We start from the raw sequence: 19,752 nt of genomic DNA, 5'->3' as shown, positions 1-19,752 counted from the left end.
GGGAGCTCTGGGACCACCTGGAGGCGACGTGGGAACCCTGGGACCACCTGGAGGCGACGAGGGAGCCCTGGGACCACCTGGAGGCGTCGAGGGAGCCTGGGACCACCTGGAGGCGACGAGGGAGCCCTGGGACCACCTGGAGGCGACGAGGGAGCCCTGGGACCACCTGGAGGCGACGTGGGAACCCTGGGACCACCTGGAGGCGACGAGGGAGCCCTGGGACCACCTGGAGGCGTCGAGGGAGCCTGGGACCACCTGGAGGCGACGAGGGAGCCCTGGGACCACCTGGAGGCGACGAGGGAGCCCTGGGACCACCTGGAGGCGTCGAGGGAGCCCTGGGACCACCTGGAGGCGTCGAGGGAGCCCTGGGACCACCTGGAGGCGACGAGGGAGCCCTGGGACCACATGGAGGCGTCGACGGAGCTCTGGGACCACCTGGAGGCGTCGAGGGAGCCCTGGGACCACCTGGAGGCGTCGAGGGAGCTCTGGGACCACCTGGAGGCGTCGAGGGAGCTCTGGGACCACCTGGAGGCGACGAGGGAGCTCTGGGACTGTGGCTGGCCTTTATCTTCTCATGCGTGTTTCCATTCCAGCTGCTGGGCTTTATCATAGGTGTTTTTGTAGGTGTCTCATAGGTGAGAGACAGTGAGAGGCGTCGGGCAGGAGTGGGCATACTTGTTGCTCCCCATCTCGGCGCCTGTATGTTGGGGTTTACCCCGGTGAACGAGATGGTAGCTTCCCTCCGCCTACGGGTGGGGCGGCGGGTCCTGACTGTTGTTTGTGCTTACAGGCCGAACGACGGTTCAGATTACCCACTCTTCTTGGAGTCCTTAGAAGGGGTACTGGAGAGTGTCCCTCCTGGGGACTTCCTTGTTCTGCTGGGGGACTTCAACGTTCACGTTGGCATTGACAGTGAGACCCGAAGGGGTGTAGTTGGGAGGAACTTGTGCTTTACATCACAAGTCATAGAAATAAACAACAAAGATATTTATCATTTTTAATCTGTTCTTCAGGTTCAAAATGTTTTTCTACTCGTTTATCTTCACAATTTCATGGAGTTTCTGTAGAAATGTGATTATAAATGCTAACATTAGCATTAGCTGCTACATGTTTAGCATTGAGGCTATTTTAGGCTAGCATAGCTTTCTGACAGGCTAACTGCTTTTAGCACAACTTCAACACACTGGTCTCTCCCAGCATCCAATCAGATCGTTGGCTTTTTGCTGCGGTTCTAATTATTGCTACAATATTTTCTCTGATGTTTATTTCATGAACTCTAATTGGGCCGAATCTTCCTTTAACACTTGAGGTTCTGCAATAACTTCTATTTACAGTCGTGAACCTCCAGCCCAGATCCTGTCAGCAGCAGCTTTAACCTGCCTGGTAGAAACGTTAAGGAGAAGCAGAGCGAACAGAGAGCAGGTGGTACCAGGTGGTACCAGGTGGTACCAGGTGGTACCGGGGCTTTGATCTGCATTGCGACTCGCGGTGACAGTCGGTACCGTGTCTTATATCAGGATGTCTGATATAAATCAGATATTCTTTCTATCTGTTGGTGGACCGACTCAAGCTGCCTGTAGTGAACCGGGCTTTTAGCAGAATGATGAAGTTAAAGTCAGAAGTTTCTCTGCAGCCAAAACATTTCTGTGTTTATGGGCGAGGCGGGTTTTGTCCTGCTATAGCGAGGACGATTATAAAAATATAAATAGAAACAGTTTTTCTAACGTCAGACCTACGTTTTTATTCACAAACCAGTGTATGAAAAAATATTCTTGCCCATAATTTGATAGAGGACACAGATCCGCCTCCTCCTCACCATGGACCCGGAGTCTGAACAACATGGAGGCTCTGAGAGTCATTATTAGACTGAGGGCAGCCAGACTAGTTTATTTTTACTAAATTATTATATTTAGCTAAATATTATTGCTGAGGGGCACAAACAGGCCTTCTGACATACAAATAAAAAAATAAAATATATATATATTTTTTTTAAAACTCAAAAAGGGCACTAGGGGCATCAAGGATAAAAGGGGCAGGGGCTGAAGCCCCCCTAGCCCCCCTTTCTGCACGTGCCTGCTGGAACAGATTCCTCACTGGGCTGAAAACCAGAGCCAACTGGGACACAGAGGAATTTCCAAATATCCCAACCGTGTTTTCAGGAAGAGGGGGGCAAAAAACAAACAACCATAAAAAAACAAAATCAACAAGACAGCAAGGAGGAAGTCAGATACCCGACCAGCAGTGGAAGCTGGGATGTTTTTTTCTGAGGCTTGTCGACTTTCATGGCTTATCTGGCCACAAGTGAATCAAAACCGATTTTTTAAATGCCACATCCTCGGCCCAGTGTCTCTCGAGGGCGTGAAGAAGCATTTATTTTTAGCGTCCCAAATGACAAGGCACTCCAGCGGTGGCGTTAACGAGCGTCGGCAGTGGGGCTAAAAGGACAACAACGCGGACAATTTCATTTACCTGGGCGTAGTCCCGCTCTACCGCTGCCCTCTTCTGACTGAAGGTCCTGCAGAAACGAAAGAGAAACTTCAGTGATGATCCAGAACAATTAAGTGTCAGACACCACATCAAACAGAGAGCTACTGCTGGTCTTTTAAATGTGACTTTGGTGCCTTAAATTTATAGATCCTATGCAGCTTGGTGAAAGAAAACTGTATTGTTTTGCACTTGAGGTGCAACAAAACCAGTTTAACATCGCATATAATATTTAGGTCATTGCTATAACACAATGGCTGCCTGAGATAATAAACCACCACACCTTGGAGTCATAGTGTAAACTCTTAGAAACTTTCAGTGCATAAAATGGACTTTGAAGTGAAGAATGTAAAAATACTCTGTGGGATAAAAGCAGGTGTAGTTATGGCTTCAGAAGAGGGAGGAGCTTATTTTAGCCAGTTGTGCAAAGGAACAGTGACTGTTACAATAAATTTTATATATTTAAGAGGATACACAATTAGTTATAAAACAAACTATGAGAAATATTAATATCAGATGTAAAACCAGCACTAAATATACAAAAAACTGTAACCTGCTTAGGGTTATAAGCTTAAATAAAATACTGTCACACAGAGATCACTGTGTTGTTTACGCTGCGATGCATCCTGGGTAGATGAGGTTTATTAGGTTCTACGAAACCAGCTCCTTTCAGCCAGAACAGTCATTTTCATGCAAAGAGCAATTTTCAGCCAATTTCATTTAGATCAGAGTGAGTTGAAGCAGAAGGAAATGTAGAAATGACAAGAGGAGATGAAGATGAGGAGGATGAAACGGATGAAGAAGAAAGAAAAGGCTGCCGCGTGTAAATGCCAAACCAGAAGGAGAGTGTACTCTGCAAGGAGCTGCAGTTTGTAACTCAAGCTGTTCACAGTAAGAATCTGGACCAAAACATTTTCTCAAATATATTAGAATGGTTATTAAGAAGACTTAAATATGCTTTACTGTCATTCATTAGCTCCCACTTAGTTAGATTTCCCATTAGTTACTGCTAATGGTGTTAGCTCCTGCTAATGGTGCTAGCTCCTGCTAATGGTGTTAGCTCCTGCTAATGGTGCTAGCTCCTGCTAATGGTGCTAGCTCCTGCTAATGGTGTTAGCTCCTGCTAATGGTGCTAGCTCCTGCTAATGGTGTTAGCTCCTGCTAATGGTGCTAGCTCCTGCTAATGGTGCTAGCTCCTGCTAATGGTGTTAGCTCCGTTAGATCGCAACCCGACCCTGTTTGTTTGTTTCAACAGATATCTCGTGTAGAACGGCACATGAAAACTTTGAGGCAGTTTGCCTCAATCCAGATGTTTTGTTGGCTTCCTTAACTTCTTGAGTTTTGTCTATAGACTTTAGTCCACTGTAACCTACCCGAGTCATCGGCCCAGAATGCATTGCACGGGTGAAAAGATGGAGACCTCCGCAGGTGCAATATATAACAAAGCTCTACAATTTCTGAACTATTTATGAGTTTTTACATATCACAAACAACAACTTTTAGGTTAATTGGAAATTTACAACATATTTGGGCCAATATGCTCAGCTAATCTTGGGTCTGTTTAAGACTTTCATGGTTATTTACCTCTAACATGCAGACATCAGATTCTGCTGTTGAATATTTGCAAAGCGATGAAGGTTTAAAGCTTGGTATCTTAAAACCAACGAAAAACGAATGCCTCGTTTCCACTAACCGTAGGTAACGGGTCGCTGCGTCATTTTGTCTGTTTCCATTGTAAAAACGGTGCAGGAAACCTCCCTGTGAAGCACCGCGCAGTGGTTTACTCAGCTGTACTACATGTATATTGTGGAGTCAGAAATATTTACTCTACCGCAGCCAAAATGCACATTTATTTGTGGTTTCTCTCCACAACTTAAAATGATCATGAAGCAGGACCAAAACAGAGCTGTGAAAGGATGGATTTCAAATATAATTCAATATTATACCGGTATTTTTCAGAAAATCAGATTTTTATGGGTTTCTGTTTGCATGCAGATATTTCCAGAGCTGCATTTCTAACAGTTCTCTCGTTTTGGCATTTAGTTTGTAACAGTGTTTTCCTACTTTAATTTCCTTTCACAATCACCACAATTTATCGTCAGATGGTTAATTGGTCCAGCAGGTTTCACCAACATTACAAACAGATCAGACGACGACGCGCTGAGAAACCTGGTGGCTTTAAAACCTTTTCTGGTTTGTTTATAACGCAGATATAAACAGGATGATGACAACTCGAGCGAGGCTTGTGAAAACGTCTAAGAAAAGAAGCGAGGTCAGTGCCCTGGGAAAAACTCCCGCAGCAAAATCATCATTAAGTCATTAAACATGTCGAGACTCGGCCGCCTGCTCCACCCTGACTCTAAACAATCTGCTGTACTTCCTGGGAGCTTCCGCCTCTTCCTCTCCGCCGCGTTTCCATCGCTCCCTCTCTCTCTCTCCCCTCCTCCATCGCTTCCTGCCATTTTCCCATGCAGAGCTTTTGCTGACAGCCACGAGCAGCTTCCAGTTTGCTGAATCACTTCAGCGGAGAGAGGAACGTCGTTTCCGATCGAGTGAAGCTGCAGAACCTCCCGCGGCGAACGATTCGGGGCGGCGGGAACATCTGGCAGCTCTCTGTGACCTTGACTTCCAGCTGCTGAGAGGGCCGGAGCGCCAGCACCCGACCACAGACAGGAAGCGGGGAGCCAGAGATCGGCAGCTTAGCACAAAACATCACCGCAGCCTTTTGGCTTTTTTCAGCCTGAAAAGGCCTCCACGTGAAGCTTCCTGTGTGGGTTTACAGGTCCTGACGTTATCCAGCCTGATCTGCTTGATTTATACATTTCAGACACAAAACATTTGATCTCTACTGAGTTTTCACATTTTATCACGTTAAAAGTTGCAGATGAAACCCTGTTAGACACTTTAAAGTGGAAATGCAACGATCTGATATTAATATCTGTATTCGTCCTGATATCGAATATAATTCTAGATCAGGTATCGGTGACAATGTTCCCAATCCATAAGGGCAGATCTATTCAGCCTAATTCTTTACTTTGTGCTCTGAGCATAAAAAATAAAAAGACATTATTTATTTTACATTATATTTAGGATTCCTAATTGCACTTCCTGAACCTTTAGAACGAAGGTTCGCTACAGTTTGTTTTTGTCAGATTCTTTATTATTTATTTTTCATAAATAATAATGTCAGTGTAATTCCTCCTAACTGCACTGACTGAACAGATTCAAGTTGTGTAAGTTGTGTTGTTTTACATGCTTGACCAAACTTGTGAAGATGCAGGTGTATTTAGGTGAGCTGTACTGGTACAGAGTTATCAAATAAACTTGTAATTTAGTTAATCTATGTCTATTTAGAAAACAAAACCATTTTAAGTCAACTCAGCGCTGTTCTTCTGTATCGGATTGTATCACTAAACCTAACATATCAGTATTGGAAGTGAAAAACGTGGATGGATGGATCCCTGGTTTTCACATTAAAAGTTTGAAACCCGTGGTGGCGTAGTGGTTAGCGCGACCCATGTTTGGAGGCCTTGAGTCCTTGACGCGGCCGTCGCGGGTTCGACTCCCGGACCTGACGACATTTGCCGCATGTCTTCCCCCCTTTCCTTCCCCCTTTTCCTGTCAGCCTACTTTCAAAAAATAAGAGACACTAGAGCCCACAAAAAAAAAAAGTTTGAAACCCTATTAGATACTTTAAAGGTCTGGTGGTTTATTCAGACTTTGAAGTTTGGATCAATTTTATACATAGTTTGCAAACATGGAAAAAAAAGAAAAAGAAAAAGAAAACTACCTCAGACTGTAAAAACGTCTTGGTTCCTTGCAGATTTACTCATTTTGTTGTTTTCTTCCACTTAAATGCTTCAGATGCTCAAACAAATTTGTTTTAAAGACAAAGATAAATCTGATTTTGACTTGTAATTTAATTATCCAAACCCCAGTGCTTACCTCAGGTCTTCCAGCAGGTCACATTCTGTCTGGTGTTTTATCTGTAGGTGGCTCATCTGCTCGGCCTGCGTGTGCTTCAGCTCCTGGGTCAGCCTTACCTGGCAGGGAAACCAAACCAAACCAGCTGTGACATGAAGTGGCTAACAAACCCAGAACTTTAGGAGTTCTGGGTTTCATGGCAGGTTTCCATTACACTCCTGAAGCTAAAGAGCTAAAAACGCTGCGATTCAACAGCAAACTGAGTCGGGTTGAATTAAACGAGAGGCAGCCGTAAAGCTGAGTTCAAAATTCTTCATACAACCAACAGACTTGTATCTGAAATGATTTTTATTCAAACACGAAGCTATTCTTATGTTGAGAAATGAGACCAGCGTCTCTCAAAAGACGAGTCAATGTCAAGGATTTTACTAATATTTGATCAAAAATTTGAAATGCATCACTAATCCGTCACCTTCCACTTAATTCGATAAACTTTAACCTGCAACGTTTTAAAGAGATTAGGCCTCTGACCAACAGAGGCAGACACATCTTACCTCAACTGCATGATTTTATCACACATTAAGAACTGTTCCACAACATGACTGTTTGAAATAAAATCCAATAAACAGATTTAGAAAACATGTTAACAAAGCACTCAATAGGAGGCCACAGTTATATAACATGTACCTAATAGTTCAGTTTAAAGCATGGCTGGTTAATAATCAGACAATTATAAATACAGAGCAGCATTCTGCACTGACATGTTCTTTTTGTTGGCAGGTCTCTGTGCCATCACCCTAAACTTCAGCTGCCGTCCACAGATTCCAGTCAAATCATGACTATAAACCAAAATCTGCCAGGATTAGAGCTGCAGCTAGCGATTATTAGCAATCGATCAATCGATTATTCTAACAAAATCGGATAAAAGAAATTGACACATTTTGCAGATTTTTCATTTAATCACTTAAGCATTTTATACAATATTAGTAAAACATTAAAATGCAAATAAACAAACAAATCAGTTGTTTTTGCAGAATTTGAACACAGCGAAGCTAATGCTACGAGCTACTTTAGGAGTTCTGGGCAAAACATATTTAAAGACAAAGAAGGATTTTTTTTACCTTCAATGTAAAATGTACGTAATTTGTGCAGTTTTTCTTAATATCTGGATGATCTTATTTAACGATTATTCGTTCACTAAATCAGTTGACGATTATTTCAATACTTAATTGATCGTGATTGATCTGATCAATTGTTTCAGCCCTAGTCAGGAGTCTGAATAATTCTGGCCTCACTTGTTTAACGCAGCCAGTCTAGAAGCAAACAGAAGAATCACATGGAAATAATACAACATTCAGAGCTGCTTCAAATGGAAACAAAACTCAAATATGTGTGACGTCGATACACCAGGATGATGATGTCACTTCCTGTGTAGCTTACCTACGCAGAAATTCTTGCCACTTATCAAAGATTTAGAGCTGCAAGAGCAAACTGACAAGAAATTTCTCTTAAAGGCATTAAAACAAAATGTTTTAAGTGGAGTCGGGCAGACTGCAGTCTGTTGGTTGGTTGATGGTATTTCACATGAAAGGGACTTGAGTGCACATGTTCGCTGTGACGGGGCTCTAAAGGTTCTACGAGTGAAAAATGACCAAGACAGAGAAAACTGTAATAAATTGAGCTGCAGCTTCTTTCACAGAGGAAGCTTTGGATCACAAAACGAGAAAATAACATAATCATACTCATTTATAGCTCATCTATTGCCCTGAACTTTTCATACGATCTCAAACTGAAAGAAACATATTAAAGTATTAAGTTTTGAAAAACTGAATATAACAGGGGTTCTGAGTTTTGATGCATTTAATACATAGGGGGGGAAAAAATGATTGAAAATCTCACCGTGAAACCTGCATTCAGATGGGCTTCAAATGAAGCTACTTTTACTGGAATGGAGCAGAAGCTATATTCCAGTAATGTTGGGAGCAAGTAAATATCATCATTTAAAAAAATAATCAGAGGTATTTTGAATTTTAAGAAACATCATGAACATTGCTGGACAGTTTAAAGTAGGGATATAAAATATATCTGACATTGTTATCGGACAATGTTAATATTAGTATTAGTTTTTGTCTTATTCTTTAATATTTAAAGATTTTTAGTATTGGTCCAATACGTGAAACTGGACCGATATCAACAACCGATGTTTATTTCGATTTTTTTTGCCATTTGTGTTTTAGGAGAGGGTCGAGTTTCTCATTTATCAAATGTGTTTCCATCTCCCCTTTAGTGCACCATGTCTTTTTCAGAAAAGCCAGAAACCAGCTCAAACAAGCACACAACCTTTTTTTTTTTTTTTGCAAAATTGGGTATGTTTTTTTTTTTTTTTTAAAGTGCATTTTCTATCAACCTCTTCTAGTGCGATACTTCAAAATACGCACAAAGGAAAAAAGCTGTGTAAGCAGTGTGATTGCTTTTTATTGCTTTGGAAAGTTTAGGGATATAATATATATTGATAAATATTGATAAATATTGGATATTCGTCATTATGGCAGTATTAATATCAGCCCAAATTGTCATATCGGTGCAAAAAAAGGGAAAACTGCAGCGCATTAAGTGTTTTTAATATTGGATAAGTGTTAGATTAACACTCATCCATGTTAATTTAACATTGATACAAATCTAGTGGTTAATAATTCAACAATTACACAAAGTAAAAAAGTGAAGCAGTACTAACTATCAGCGCTGATCAGGGCAGAGTGCGTCTGTCTGACTGGAAGTGACAAATATTACAGAGAGTTCAGACCAGGTGTGATTAGAAGTGTTATCAACAGCAGCTCTGAGGTTAAATATTCACTATTATATATTTGCAGCAAACTGCTGAAGAAAAGAATCTGATAGAATATACTTTGATTACACATTTGCACATAAAAGGTGAGCAGTGGTGCGCAAATAATTGACTATTTTCCCCTGAGTGGCTCAAGTTGTTACGTTAAATGCTGAAAATTCTGATTTATATCCTCCGCTTTTCATCCAAATCTGATTTTTCAGCCTTTCAAATCAGAAAAAAAAACTTATCTGCAAGGAATTTTATTTTAAGATCTTTAGTAAATACAAACAATTACGCAAATGTTTCCCATACAAAGCTGCACACTGACTATTACTACAGCTACAGTTTAACCGCATGCACCACTATAACCAACATATCCTCTGTCAATATGTCTGTTTGAGACGTTTTTAACAACTTTTTGGTCATCAGACTTTAGTTAAAGTCCAAACACAAAAAAAATACTGTCAGGATTGCTTTAAATAAGTGCAGATTTATGAGCCTTCAGTGAACTGAAACATATTTACTAAGAGGACTGGGACAAAAATGGTCTGTGCTGTTATTGAAATATGACACTATGTCCACATACTTCCACAGAGACTGATGTCTGCAGGGATTTGTGTTTTTAAGGCTTAACTTAATGATAAAACATGCACTGCAATGCTTCCCGGAGGATAGTTTAGACTTTAAATAGCTTATAACCCCTCCATCCTTTTGGAAATAACAGAAATATCCCAAAAAGTTGATAAATTTAATATACTACAGGTTATAAATATGCCAAACTTTACAGGCAAAAACTAACAGAGCACCTCAGTTATTATAACTCAAAAATAGTTTCTAACTCGCTTACAGCTTGGAGGGAAATAGTTGAAGAACCGTTTTTCAGTTTCATAGCGAACGAACCACGTTTGATGAGCGCTAAAAAAAAACAAGGGGAAACTGCAGCGCATCAAGTGTTTTTAATAACTTTTCTTCCTTTTTACTCACTTAAACAAACAACCGCAGTGGTTTTGATGAGGAAACCAACAGTTTATGTGTTTTATGACGTTCAAAAGTGTTAGTCCACCGTGTGAACCAGGCGAGTAGCAACAAAGCGTACATTTCCAACCATTAAATATGCACCACTACGTCGAAGTAACGCTAGCTTAGGAGGCTACAGCCGCGGAAAAAAGGAGAGAGAGGAAAAAAAGAAATCTCACCTTTCTCGGTGGGGGTTGCATCCTTGGTTCTGGACATAAAACTGATCCAACAAGTCCAAAAGTTTATCCAGGAAAGTTCGTACGAATGGCTTTCGGGGCAAGACGGAAAGCGGGCGGACGGAGTTTCAGCCCGGGTCAAGCAACCATAGCGGGTCCAGTGAGCAGCGAAGTTGAGTCCCGTTGAAAACACTGTGGCCCCGGGGAACAGAAAACAGTGCGTCAATCCGCCGCACAGTTCACTATCCACTTCCGGTTGACGCCACAAAATAAACGCCAAGGGCCGCTGTATTATAAAACTCTACTTCCGCAAAGGGTTTTTCAGAGTAAAGTTAGGTTTGGACGTTTTAATTATTGAACAATGGTGCCGTAGAAATCAGTCTCAAAGAGATCTACTTCGGTTTCTTATTTTACTGTAAACTTGTTTTATTTTACTGCTTAATAATTGTACATTTTACGGAACTTTAGTTACCTGAATAAATAAGGGCTGCTGCGCATATTATACTGTTGAACCGTTAGTTAATATAAAAACTGTAATTGGTGACTAGACTTTCAATGCTATCGCTGGTATTTTTACAAGTTTATAGTAATTTTATTTATTTATTTGTTATTCTTTGTTGCATTATTTTTTATTCCAAATATTTTTATTAAAATATTTTTATTTTATATATATATATATATATATATTTTTTTTTATTTATTTATTTTTTTTTATTTTATTTTTTATATATATATATATATATATATATAAACATCCCTGGTTTTCAAGTTCTTTATAACTTTAATTTAGAGTAGAATATAACAGATTAGAAAGTTTACCTGTTAAGAACAAATATACATTAGGTAGTTTTCCTGTCATCCGCTGTAAAATATTAAATGGTAAATGGCTTGTGTTTTGTATAGCGCTTTATCAAGTACACAGGAACCCAAAGCGCATTACGCTGCATTTAAATATTTTCAAATCTAAAGCAATGTAAAAATATTGAAAACAACACAGATATGGGCCGGTTCTCCTTACTATTGGTTCATTTAAGTGACGTGAAAGCCACTGCCTCCCATCTCAATGAACTCAAGTTACCATTTACATGTCTGTCATTTCCTGTTGCATTTTCAAAATAAAATCCATCTAAAATCTCATTCCAGTTTGCCACCAAGTAGCAAACAACCACAAACCTAGAAATTATACATCTTGCAATATATATTTATTTATAGTTGCGGCCATGTTTCATATAATTTTATACATTAAGCAAAATCATAAAAGTTTTGGGAAAGTAATCAAGTAACCGTGAACAAAACTCAGAAGATATCAAATAAATGCCACAGATAGTTTTTATAAATACTTATACGATGCAATGAACAGCATACAGTGTCTAATTTCTTTTATAGTATTGCAAACTAGTTTTGTGGAGTTGAACGTGTCTGTCCCGCTTCTCTAAGGCTTACGTCTTTACTTTTATTTTGAAGGGCAGACACGTGAAAGCGGATGTGAATGTTTCGGTTCATTTCGCTTAACTTTCTCTTGACCTCGCTGTCAGATTATAGACTTCGCATATTTTCAGTCACTCGATCTTCGGTTTGCCTTCACATCGGTCTCCCGATGAATGAATAACTAGCTGAGCTCAGAGCCGGGATGTGTGCGTTGAGACGGCTGCACAGAAGCGTGCGGACCCTTCGTGGATCCTTCACCCGTGGATCGCTCAACTGCACCGCGGTGACACAATGGCAGCCAGGCCGATGTGGAGGTCTGACTTTCTGCCAGAAGCTGAGCACCGGTGGAGCCTTACGGAGCGACTTCCTTAAAGGTGGGAACCCCGGAGGATCTGGAACAGAAGTGGTAGCTAAACAGGAGTGATCTGGATCCCATTTGACATATAGTCATATTTTAAATAAACTCAGTATATGAAGCTCCTCGCAGAGTTTATATCACAAGTAGACTTTTTTTTTCTGAATATTTTAAATCTCGCCCATTATTCGGCTTAATATGGTGTAGGCACAATAAATACATTAAGAATTGTTTTCCTGTTATCCTTTAAAGCTCCATGCAAAGTTACTGATTTTCGATTTTTTTTAAATCAATGAATTCATTGATTTATCAAGCCAAATTGGAGACAGGTTAGTCTCCGATTTGCATTCTTTTTAATATGTTTTTAATTAATATTCAAGGTTGACAAAACTAGACGAACTGACAGCAAAGTTCTGTTTCTAAATAATGGTTTACATAAGAAGAAAAGGAGAAGATAAAGCAAAAATCAACTTCTTTAAAAGTCAATGTTGATTTTTTTGGTATCTTTGTATTTCCTGCTATTTGTAGAGTTTAGGAGATTTTTTATTTTTTTTTTTTCCCCAAAAGAGTCGTTCAAACAAACCAGAGAAACACTGGTTGGTGACAAGTTAGAAAATTTGTGAAAAACACTGAAAGACCTTCAGAAACGTCTATGGATCAAAAATATTAACATAAAGTCAGACTCTTTGGGCCTGTGGAGCTGGGTTTTGCAGGTCGCTGTGAAATTTCGCACTTTTTGTTTAGACCTGAGAGCCCAGTTGGCAGCGGCGAAGAAGAAGGCGGCAGACAGTCTGCCGGGCAGCAACTGGACGCCCTTCGAGATCAACCCCAGCCTCCCCCCTGAGACGGCGGACATCGTGATCGTTGGCGGCGGCGTGATGGGCTGGTCCATCGCCTACTGGCTGAAGCAGAAAGAGAGGTTCTCCAAAGACATGCGAGTCCTCGTTGTAGAGAGGGACCCAACAGTAAGGACTCCGTTTTTGGGGGGGATTTCAAAACATCTTTAAGATAAGACACAATCAAAGAGGTCGCCGGCTCTAAAAATTAGGGGGAAATCAGTTGTTAAACTTTAACACAGAAAACAAATGTATATAAAACCACTTTTTAACCCTCTTGACTGTGTCCAGTATTCCCAGGCCTCCACGGTTCTGTCTGCAGGAGGAATCCGCCAGCAGTTCTCCCTGCTGGAGAACATCCACCTCTCCCTGGAGTCTGCAGACTTCATGAGGAACATCAACGTAGGTCAAAGTTCATAAGCATTTCAATCACCCAGTGCTTGCTATAGGAGGAAGTTGAGTGGAAATATTTTGGGAGAGGTAATGTATTAAAGAGAAAAGGGGTTAGAAAAGTTGTGCATAAGCAGGTGAGAGCTACAAAATAAAAGCAGCGGCTGGTTATCCTTTGTTTTAGCTTAAGTCTGGATTGAATCATCTCCTCTGTTTCCCATCAGGAGCATCTCAGCGTTATGAATGAAGATCCCGTGGATCTGCAGTTCAACCAGTCGGGATACTTGTTCTTAGCCAGCGAGGCGGTGGCTCACGTCATGGAGCAGAACTACAACACCCAGAGGTGCCCGACGGCGAGATGCGCTCTGGATTTCAGACGGTTTGCCTTGCTAATCATCTCATCGTGTGATTCCAGGTGTGCGGGAGCTAAAGTTTCCCTCTTCTCTCCGCAACAAGTGAAGGAGAAATTTCCGTGGATAAACACAGAGGGCGTGGCACTGGCTTCATACGGTACCAGAACACGATTTATTGCATCCAATTTAGCAATATGCTCTGCATTATTCAGGCCCTAAATGAATAAAGGGCACCAGAGCCTGGGCTAATTCATGACACAATGTTTAGTCAGTACGATTTAATTAACCTCAGTTTGCCGTGGCGTTTTGCATTTGTGGCCGAGTCGCTGGAGGCCGATCAAACAAACACAACTTTATCACTGAAAGCTAAACTGGAAAAGAAAAACAAACAAGAATCTGACATGATGGAAGTTGCCTGCTCAAGGTCTCGCCTCAAGAAGATTATGAGTCCTTTCTTCTGTGGAGTGTTGGAAAAGTTGCCAGATGAGGGCAGGCTAGAGTCCCTGTGGATCATGATGTTTGCAGATGATATTGTGATCTCTAATGAGAGTAGTATAAAAGCACCAAAACTGGACGAGTGCATGTACCAAGCATCCAAAGCAACCCTAACCCTAACAGACATGATGATCTGTGACTTGAGGTTAGTTGCAAGAGAGAAAAAAAAAAAGCTTACAAGACTTGCAGCGATGTGCAGTTTGGAGTGATGACGGCTAGACTGAGACTTGACAATGAAGAACTGGACAGATGTTGAATCCTCAGCTGCTAGGGAGGAAAAGAGGAAGACCACAGAAAAGACTGACGGATCTTGTGAGCTGCTCTGAAATTTTTGACTCAGACAGACATCGCTGACGCCGTGAAGCTGCCTTGTTTACTTTACTGGTTGGTTCACACCTGCCCGCAACATTTGTGTAGTGCTGTAACTAAATGCAGTTTGTAACATTTCTCACAGAAGTGAGTTTCCCCATTTTTAAAAGCGTTACTGATGCATAAATTTGAAGCATAGAGTTAATTGGGGAGGTGTTAACATGCTTAACTGCTCATTTTCTACCAGATTAAAATGTCTTCCTAATTGTAGCAACGGTGTTTATAATGTAAGGATGTTTATGTTTTTGTAACTAATTTATGCAACCTATTGTTCCTGCAAAGTAAATCATCCTACCTGACTGAGGCCGATTTATTTTTGCAAAGCCTGAGCAAAAGTTTTAGTCTCCAGACATGCGAAGCTGGTCGAGACAAACCCCAGAAAGACTTGCAGCTTTAACTGTGGTTCCACAAAGTATCGACCATGCGGACGTACAGTACGTTGCTAAGCCAATTGTGTAACAATCCTTTAAATGCTAGTTGGTGTTTTTTTTTTGTTTTGTTTAGAATTATTTATTAGTTTGGGATAATTGCAAGCTTTTGGATTGCTAACTGGAAACAGGCTAATTTAGATTCTTTGGCTGTTGATAAAACCGTATTTAACTCGGTTCTGCAGCTGGTTTAACGTCACTCTGGGGGTTTGGTGCTGTGCAGGGCTGGAGAACGAGGGCTGGTTCGACCCCTGGACTCTCCTGAACGCCTTCAGGAGGAAGGCCATGTCCATGGGGGTCATTCAGTGCTTTGGGGAAGTCGCAGGTGGGTCATACCTCCAGATGTTGGCCACGTTTTAGGTTGATTTGTGTAAACGCCTCCTTTTGTCCTCCCATTATACCCTGTAGTATTAACGTGACAACAAGCTGGTGTATTCCTCTCGATTAATACAAACATATCAACCTAAAACCTGAAATGAGAACATGTCACATGTAATATGTTAAATATTTGTGTTTATTGTCTGTTAATCTATTCATCTTATTCTCATCCACAGATTTTAAACACATGAAACAAGTTATGATGACAAAAAATGGGGAACAAATGGAAAGGAGGACAATAAAATCTGTCAAAGTAAGTGGAACATCCAGAACTTACTGAGAGTGACGGATAGGAAACAGTAAGAGGTTCTATGTAATTTGGTTCAAAAGGCTCACTGAAGACTCTTCTTGGAGTGTAACGTTTGCAGATGACACTGAGGGTCAACGATTCAAGGGTGTGAAAACATCCTTAAAAGAAAAGTCAGGTGGAAGAAAAAAGTGTGGTGGAAAGCCATCCGCAAGCATTACATTTTAATTGGGAATAAGAATCCTAGAGAGAAGTTCGGACTTCACGTTGCTTGAAGTCCAAAGTGAATGCTCTGATGCTCGGAAAGCAGCCTGGACTTCCTGAACACCTCCGCAGAACCACAGCATGATCTCCGTGCCACGCCGCATGGAGGCAGTAATTCATGTGAACTATTGGTCAGGGCCTCATTTCTCTGTCAAAGTGATCCCAGCTGTGTTGAACGCTGCAAAAATACAAAATCTTACCAAGTTCAAAATCTTAGTACACTTTGAAATAGACAACTAACTTGCAAGCAACTTTTCAGCAAGATATAGGAGCTTGTATTAAGTCAATACTTCCTTAATAGTGATGAAAAAGAACCAGTTCGACTAGCAGAATATTTTATTCACAATATGGACAATATGGAAAAAAATGTGGGTTTTTTTCTAGGTGAAATAACCTGCCAGTGGAACTGGTTCTTTTATTAATATTAAGGAATTGTTGACTTAAAATAAGTTTATATATCTTGGTGAAGAGTTCTTGTAAGTTAGTTTTGTCTCATTTATATTTGCACTAGAAACTAGACCACAAAACCTGGTAAGATTCTGTGTTTTGCAATGTGACCTGCTGTGCGGTTTCCCCTGACGTCTTGCTGTTGTTAAGGTTAACAAACACAACAGTGCAGCTTTTCACTACATCAGTCGGTTTGCGTCTTGCAGGTGCAGATGCCGAACAGCCTGGAGTACCAGCCGGTGGACTGTGCCCTTGTTGTGAACGCAGCCGGAGCGTTTTCTGGGAAACTGGCAGAGCTGGTGGGAATCGGCCTCGGCCCCAAAGACTCCCTCGCTGGATTTTCAGTCCCTGTGGAACCTCGCAAGAGGTCGGTCTCCACCCTCAGCTGCTTTTTCAGGGTTTCCTTTTTGTTTCTAAAGGAGCATTTAGTCATATCTTAGAATGCAAAGAGGAAAGGTGTTTTTGTTGTTTTCCCAGGTATGTGTATGTGGTTCACTGTCCTGATGGCCCAGGCCTCGACTCTCCCTTCTTAATCGACTATTCAGGAGTTTATTTCCGGAGGGAAGGTTTGGGAGGAAACTACATCTGTGGAGTGTCGCCCGAGGAGGTCGGTTTCATCTCTGAGCAGCGTCTTTTTGTCTGAACCGTAACTGAGAGGTTACCTCATTGTTTCCCTCTCAGGCGGAGGAGCCGGACACCAGTAATCTGGAGGTGGACCATCAGTTTTTTGAAGACAAGGTTTGGCCCAAATTGGCCAATCGAGTTCCAGCTTTTGAGGAACTAAAGGTACCTCAAGGCTCAATTTTAGGTTTCATACTTTTTTGTTTAAATTTATTTTTGATCTTAAATGATGAAAAGCACATCATTTTTTGTCGCGCTTAAAAAAATTGCCTCTGGCTTTAATTTCAGTATCACAAACCGTGATAAAAACTTTACACAAAACACATTTTTGCTGGAGTTTGATAGTTTCTCCTAGAGTCCTATACATAGATATCAATACACACCTAAATAACATAAAATAGGATTTTCTTTGTACTTTCTAGTCATTACATTTACTACAAGTTTCAACTATGAGACAACCAGAACACAAGGCCACATTAAGCCAATTAGAATCTTAGAATTTATTTTAAGTTGGTTTGCCGAGCCCAGCTCTGTTACCTAGCAACCCCAGCTGAGCTCTAGCCCGTTTGGTCGGTTGGTTTTACCGCTGTGTGTGCTCTACAATGGCTTCTGGAAAAGACAACTGTTTAGTTGTTGACTTACCATCCAGAAACCACTTGCTGCATTCTTGTTGGTTGTGCATGAGGTTCTACTAAGGCTTTTCTAAGATGCACAGTTGCATAACTGTGTATCTGTTTGCAGCCATTTTCACATGTGAGTGTAAACATTGATTTCAGGGGCGTGGCCAGCAGCAGCTTACTTGGATTTAAAGAGACAGTGGCCCTGAAACAGCTTATTCTGTAAGGAGATGAAAATAGCCAGAAGTGAGCAGACTAAAATCTCATTCTAAGACTCGTATCTAAGAATGATTTTGTGCAAAAGATGTAATGAGCATGTTTTGTATTGCGCATAGACCTATCCTAACCCGCTCAAGGAAGCACCTTTAAAACTGTGTGAAATCCCTTAAGTCTATTGATCACAAGTCCAAAACCTGAAGTGAAAACAGTTTTTTTTTTTTGACTTTTTAACGTTTAAACAGCATCTCATGGTCTGACTTGTTGCCCTTTATTCCTGCCAGGTGACCAGCGCCTGGGCCGGTTTCTACGACTACAACACGTTCGACCAGAACGGCATCATCGGCATTCACCCTCTGATCAACAACATGTACTTCGCCACCGGCTTCAGCGGCCACGGCCTGCAGCATTCGCCGGCGGTGGGCCGCGCCGTGGCGGAGCTCATCCTGGACGGAGAGTTCAAAACGCTGGACCTGAGCGGATTAAGCTTCCAACGCATTCTGATGCAGGAGCCCATGCTGGAGCGGAACATTGTGTAGAAACGGCTCCAATTAGGAAAAGTCGAGTCTTATTTTTTTATTCAGTATCCTGTAAGGAAGACGCTCCAGCTTTGGAAATATAGGGAACACGTGTTTTGTTTTTTTTTACATTTATATGCCTTTTTCTTAATTTTTTCAGTGCATATAAATCACGATTGACAAACCAACAAACATTGCAGGCATGTGCAAAAGTGCCAGTTGCACCAAAACCTTTACAATCTTGTGTAAAAGGAACAGCAAATATTGTCATTTAAAAACTTCTATGTCGAAAACTGAACTTTTTTTCTTGCTAAAATCCGTAAAAGTGAAAGCAGCAGAAAGGGGCTCCACCATAACACCAAGAAGGAAAACCAGCAACAATGACTTCAGCAATACAACTGTTGTCACTCTGGGAAGAGTTGTAAGGACGTTTCCAAACTGTAGAAGTCCATCGTTCTACACAGATAAATATTGACGAGTGTCAGTTTCCTTTAAATTATGCCAAAGTATAATGCTCAAAGAAATGGTGACGGTTCGTATGTTGAGATGTTGAAGTTAATTACAGGACAGTTAGAAAAAGTCTCCATAAAGTGGTACTTCATTAATATTGTGAGGATTTACGTTATAAATGTTTTTGCACTTTTGACCTACAGTGCTTTTCAGAAACTGTGCACCAGATGGCGCTATTTATCCATTTAATCACTTTTAGCGTTCGTCCTAGCTAACGTTGCATTTATTTTACTGCTAGTTTTAAGACTCTTGAAGACCAAGGAGACGGAAACGTCTCCGTGTTTTGTTTTACTAGGTTCATATGTTGTATCTTGATGTCCAAAAGTTGAAAAGGTCTTATTTTTATCTTCTTCTACTGCTGCCAAGCCCAGGGCATGTTTGTAAATTATATTTTTAATCTTGATAAGTTTATTTTTCTCCTGGTGAAATAAAAAGTACTGGAAAAAAAAACTACATATTTTTTGACACTTGCTAAAATCCTGTGAGTTTATTAGACAACTCAACGCCACACAGTCAACACAGAGACAGGTTGCAGTGCAGTCAAAGCTACGACAGTGTGTTACAGCCATTGTAGTTAGAAGAAAAGGACGAGCGAATTTACACAAAATTATTGCTCTAAACAGTGAGACAATTGGAATAATGATGTGCATGAGACAAAATTAAGCGCATAAAGAAACCAGGGATATTATTGTGGTCTCTAAGAAACGTGAGAACCTTTAAGTTCCTTTGCCCAACATTTTGACCGATACTTCAAGAGGCCAAACAGAAGCTTCATCTCCTCAGGAAGCTAAAACTAGCTCTCTTCTTTTACCACCTGCTCATCAACTTTCATCTAGAAAAGAGAGCCTCCTG

General features: G+C 41.0%; 2 protein-coding genes and 1 long non-coding RNA gene across 3 annotated transcripts in view; 2 read left to right on the top strand and 1 right to left on the bottom strand.

Annotated features, from left to right (window-relative positions):
- Positions 1-10,676, bottom strand: part of LOC116728338 (F-BAR and double SH3 domains protein 2-like) — a 43,555-nt gene extending 32,879 nt beyond the window's left edge. The window contains exons 1-3 of the mRNA XM_032576381.1: positions 10,432-10,676; positions 6,430-6,527; positions 2,470-2,515 (exon numbers count right to left, since the gene is read on the bottom strand). Of these exons, the coding sequence (XP_032432272.1) occupies positions 2,470-2,515; positions 6,430-6,527; positions 10,432-10,452 (165 nt within the window). The 5' untranslated portion in view covers positions 10,453-10,676. The remainder of the gene's footprint in view (positions 1-2,469; positions 2,516-6,429; positions 6,528-10,431) is intronic.
- On the top strand, positions 3,253-5,994 carry LOC116728339 (uncharacterized). Its single transcript, XR_004340981.1, has 3 exons — positions 3,253-3,375; positions 4,695-4,756; positions 4,959-5,994. It is a non-coding gene; the product is annotated as an uncharacterized LOC116728339 (long non-coding RNA).
- Positions 10,677-11,925: 1,249 nt separating the features above from the next.
- Positions 11,926-19,355, top strand: foxred1 (FAD-dependent oxidoreductase domain containing 1). Its single transcript, XM_032577053.1, has 11 exons — positions 11,926-12,230; positions 12,956-13,176; positions 13,339-13,449; positions 13,662-13,780; positions 13,853-13,947; positions 15,306-15,407; positions 15,637-15,713; positions 16,625-16,785; positions 16,896-17,025; positions 17,100-17,204; positions 18,157-19,355. The coding sequence occupies exons 1-11, from the start codon at positions 12,059-12,061 to the stop codon at positions 18,409-18,411; spliced, it is 1,548 nt and encodes a 515-aa protein (XP_032432944.1). The 5' UTR covers positions 11,926-12,058; the 3' UTR covers positions 18,412-19,355.
- Positions 19,356-19,752: the final 397 nt, after the last annotated feature.

Source organism: Xiphophorus hellerii, chromosome 11 (assembly GCF_003331165.1).
Source record: "Xiphophorus hellerii strain 12219 chromosome 11, Xiphophorus_hellerii-4.1, whole genome shotgun sequence".
NCBI classification, from domain to species: Eukaryota; Metazoa; Chordata; class Actinopteri; order Cyprinodontiformes; family Poeciliidae; genus Xiphophorus; species Xiphophorus hellerii.
This window is presented reverse-complemented; position numbering and strand designations above follow the sequence as displayed.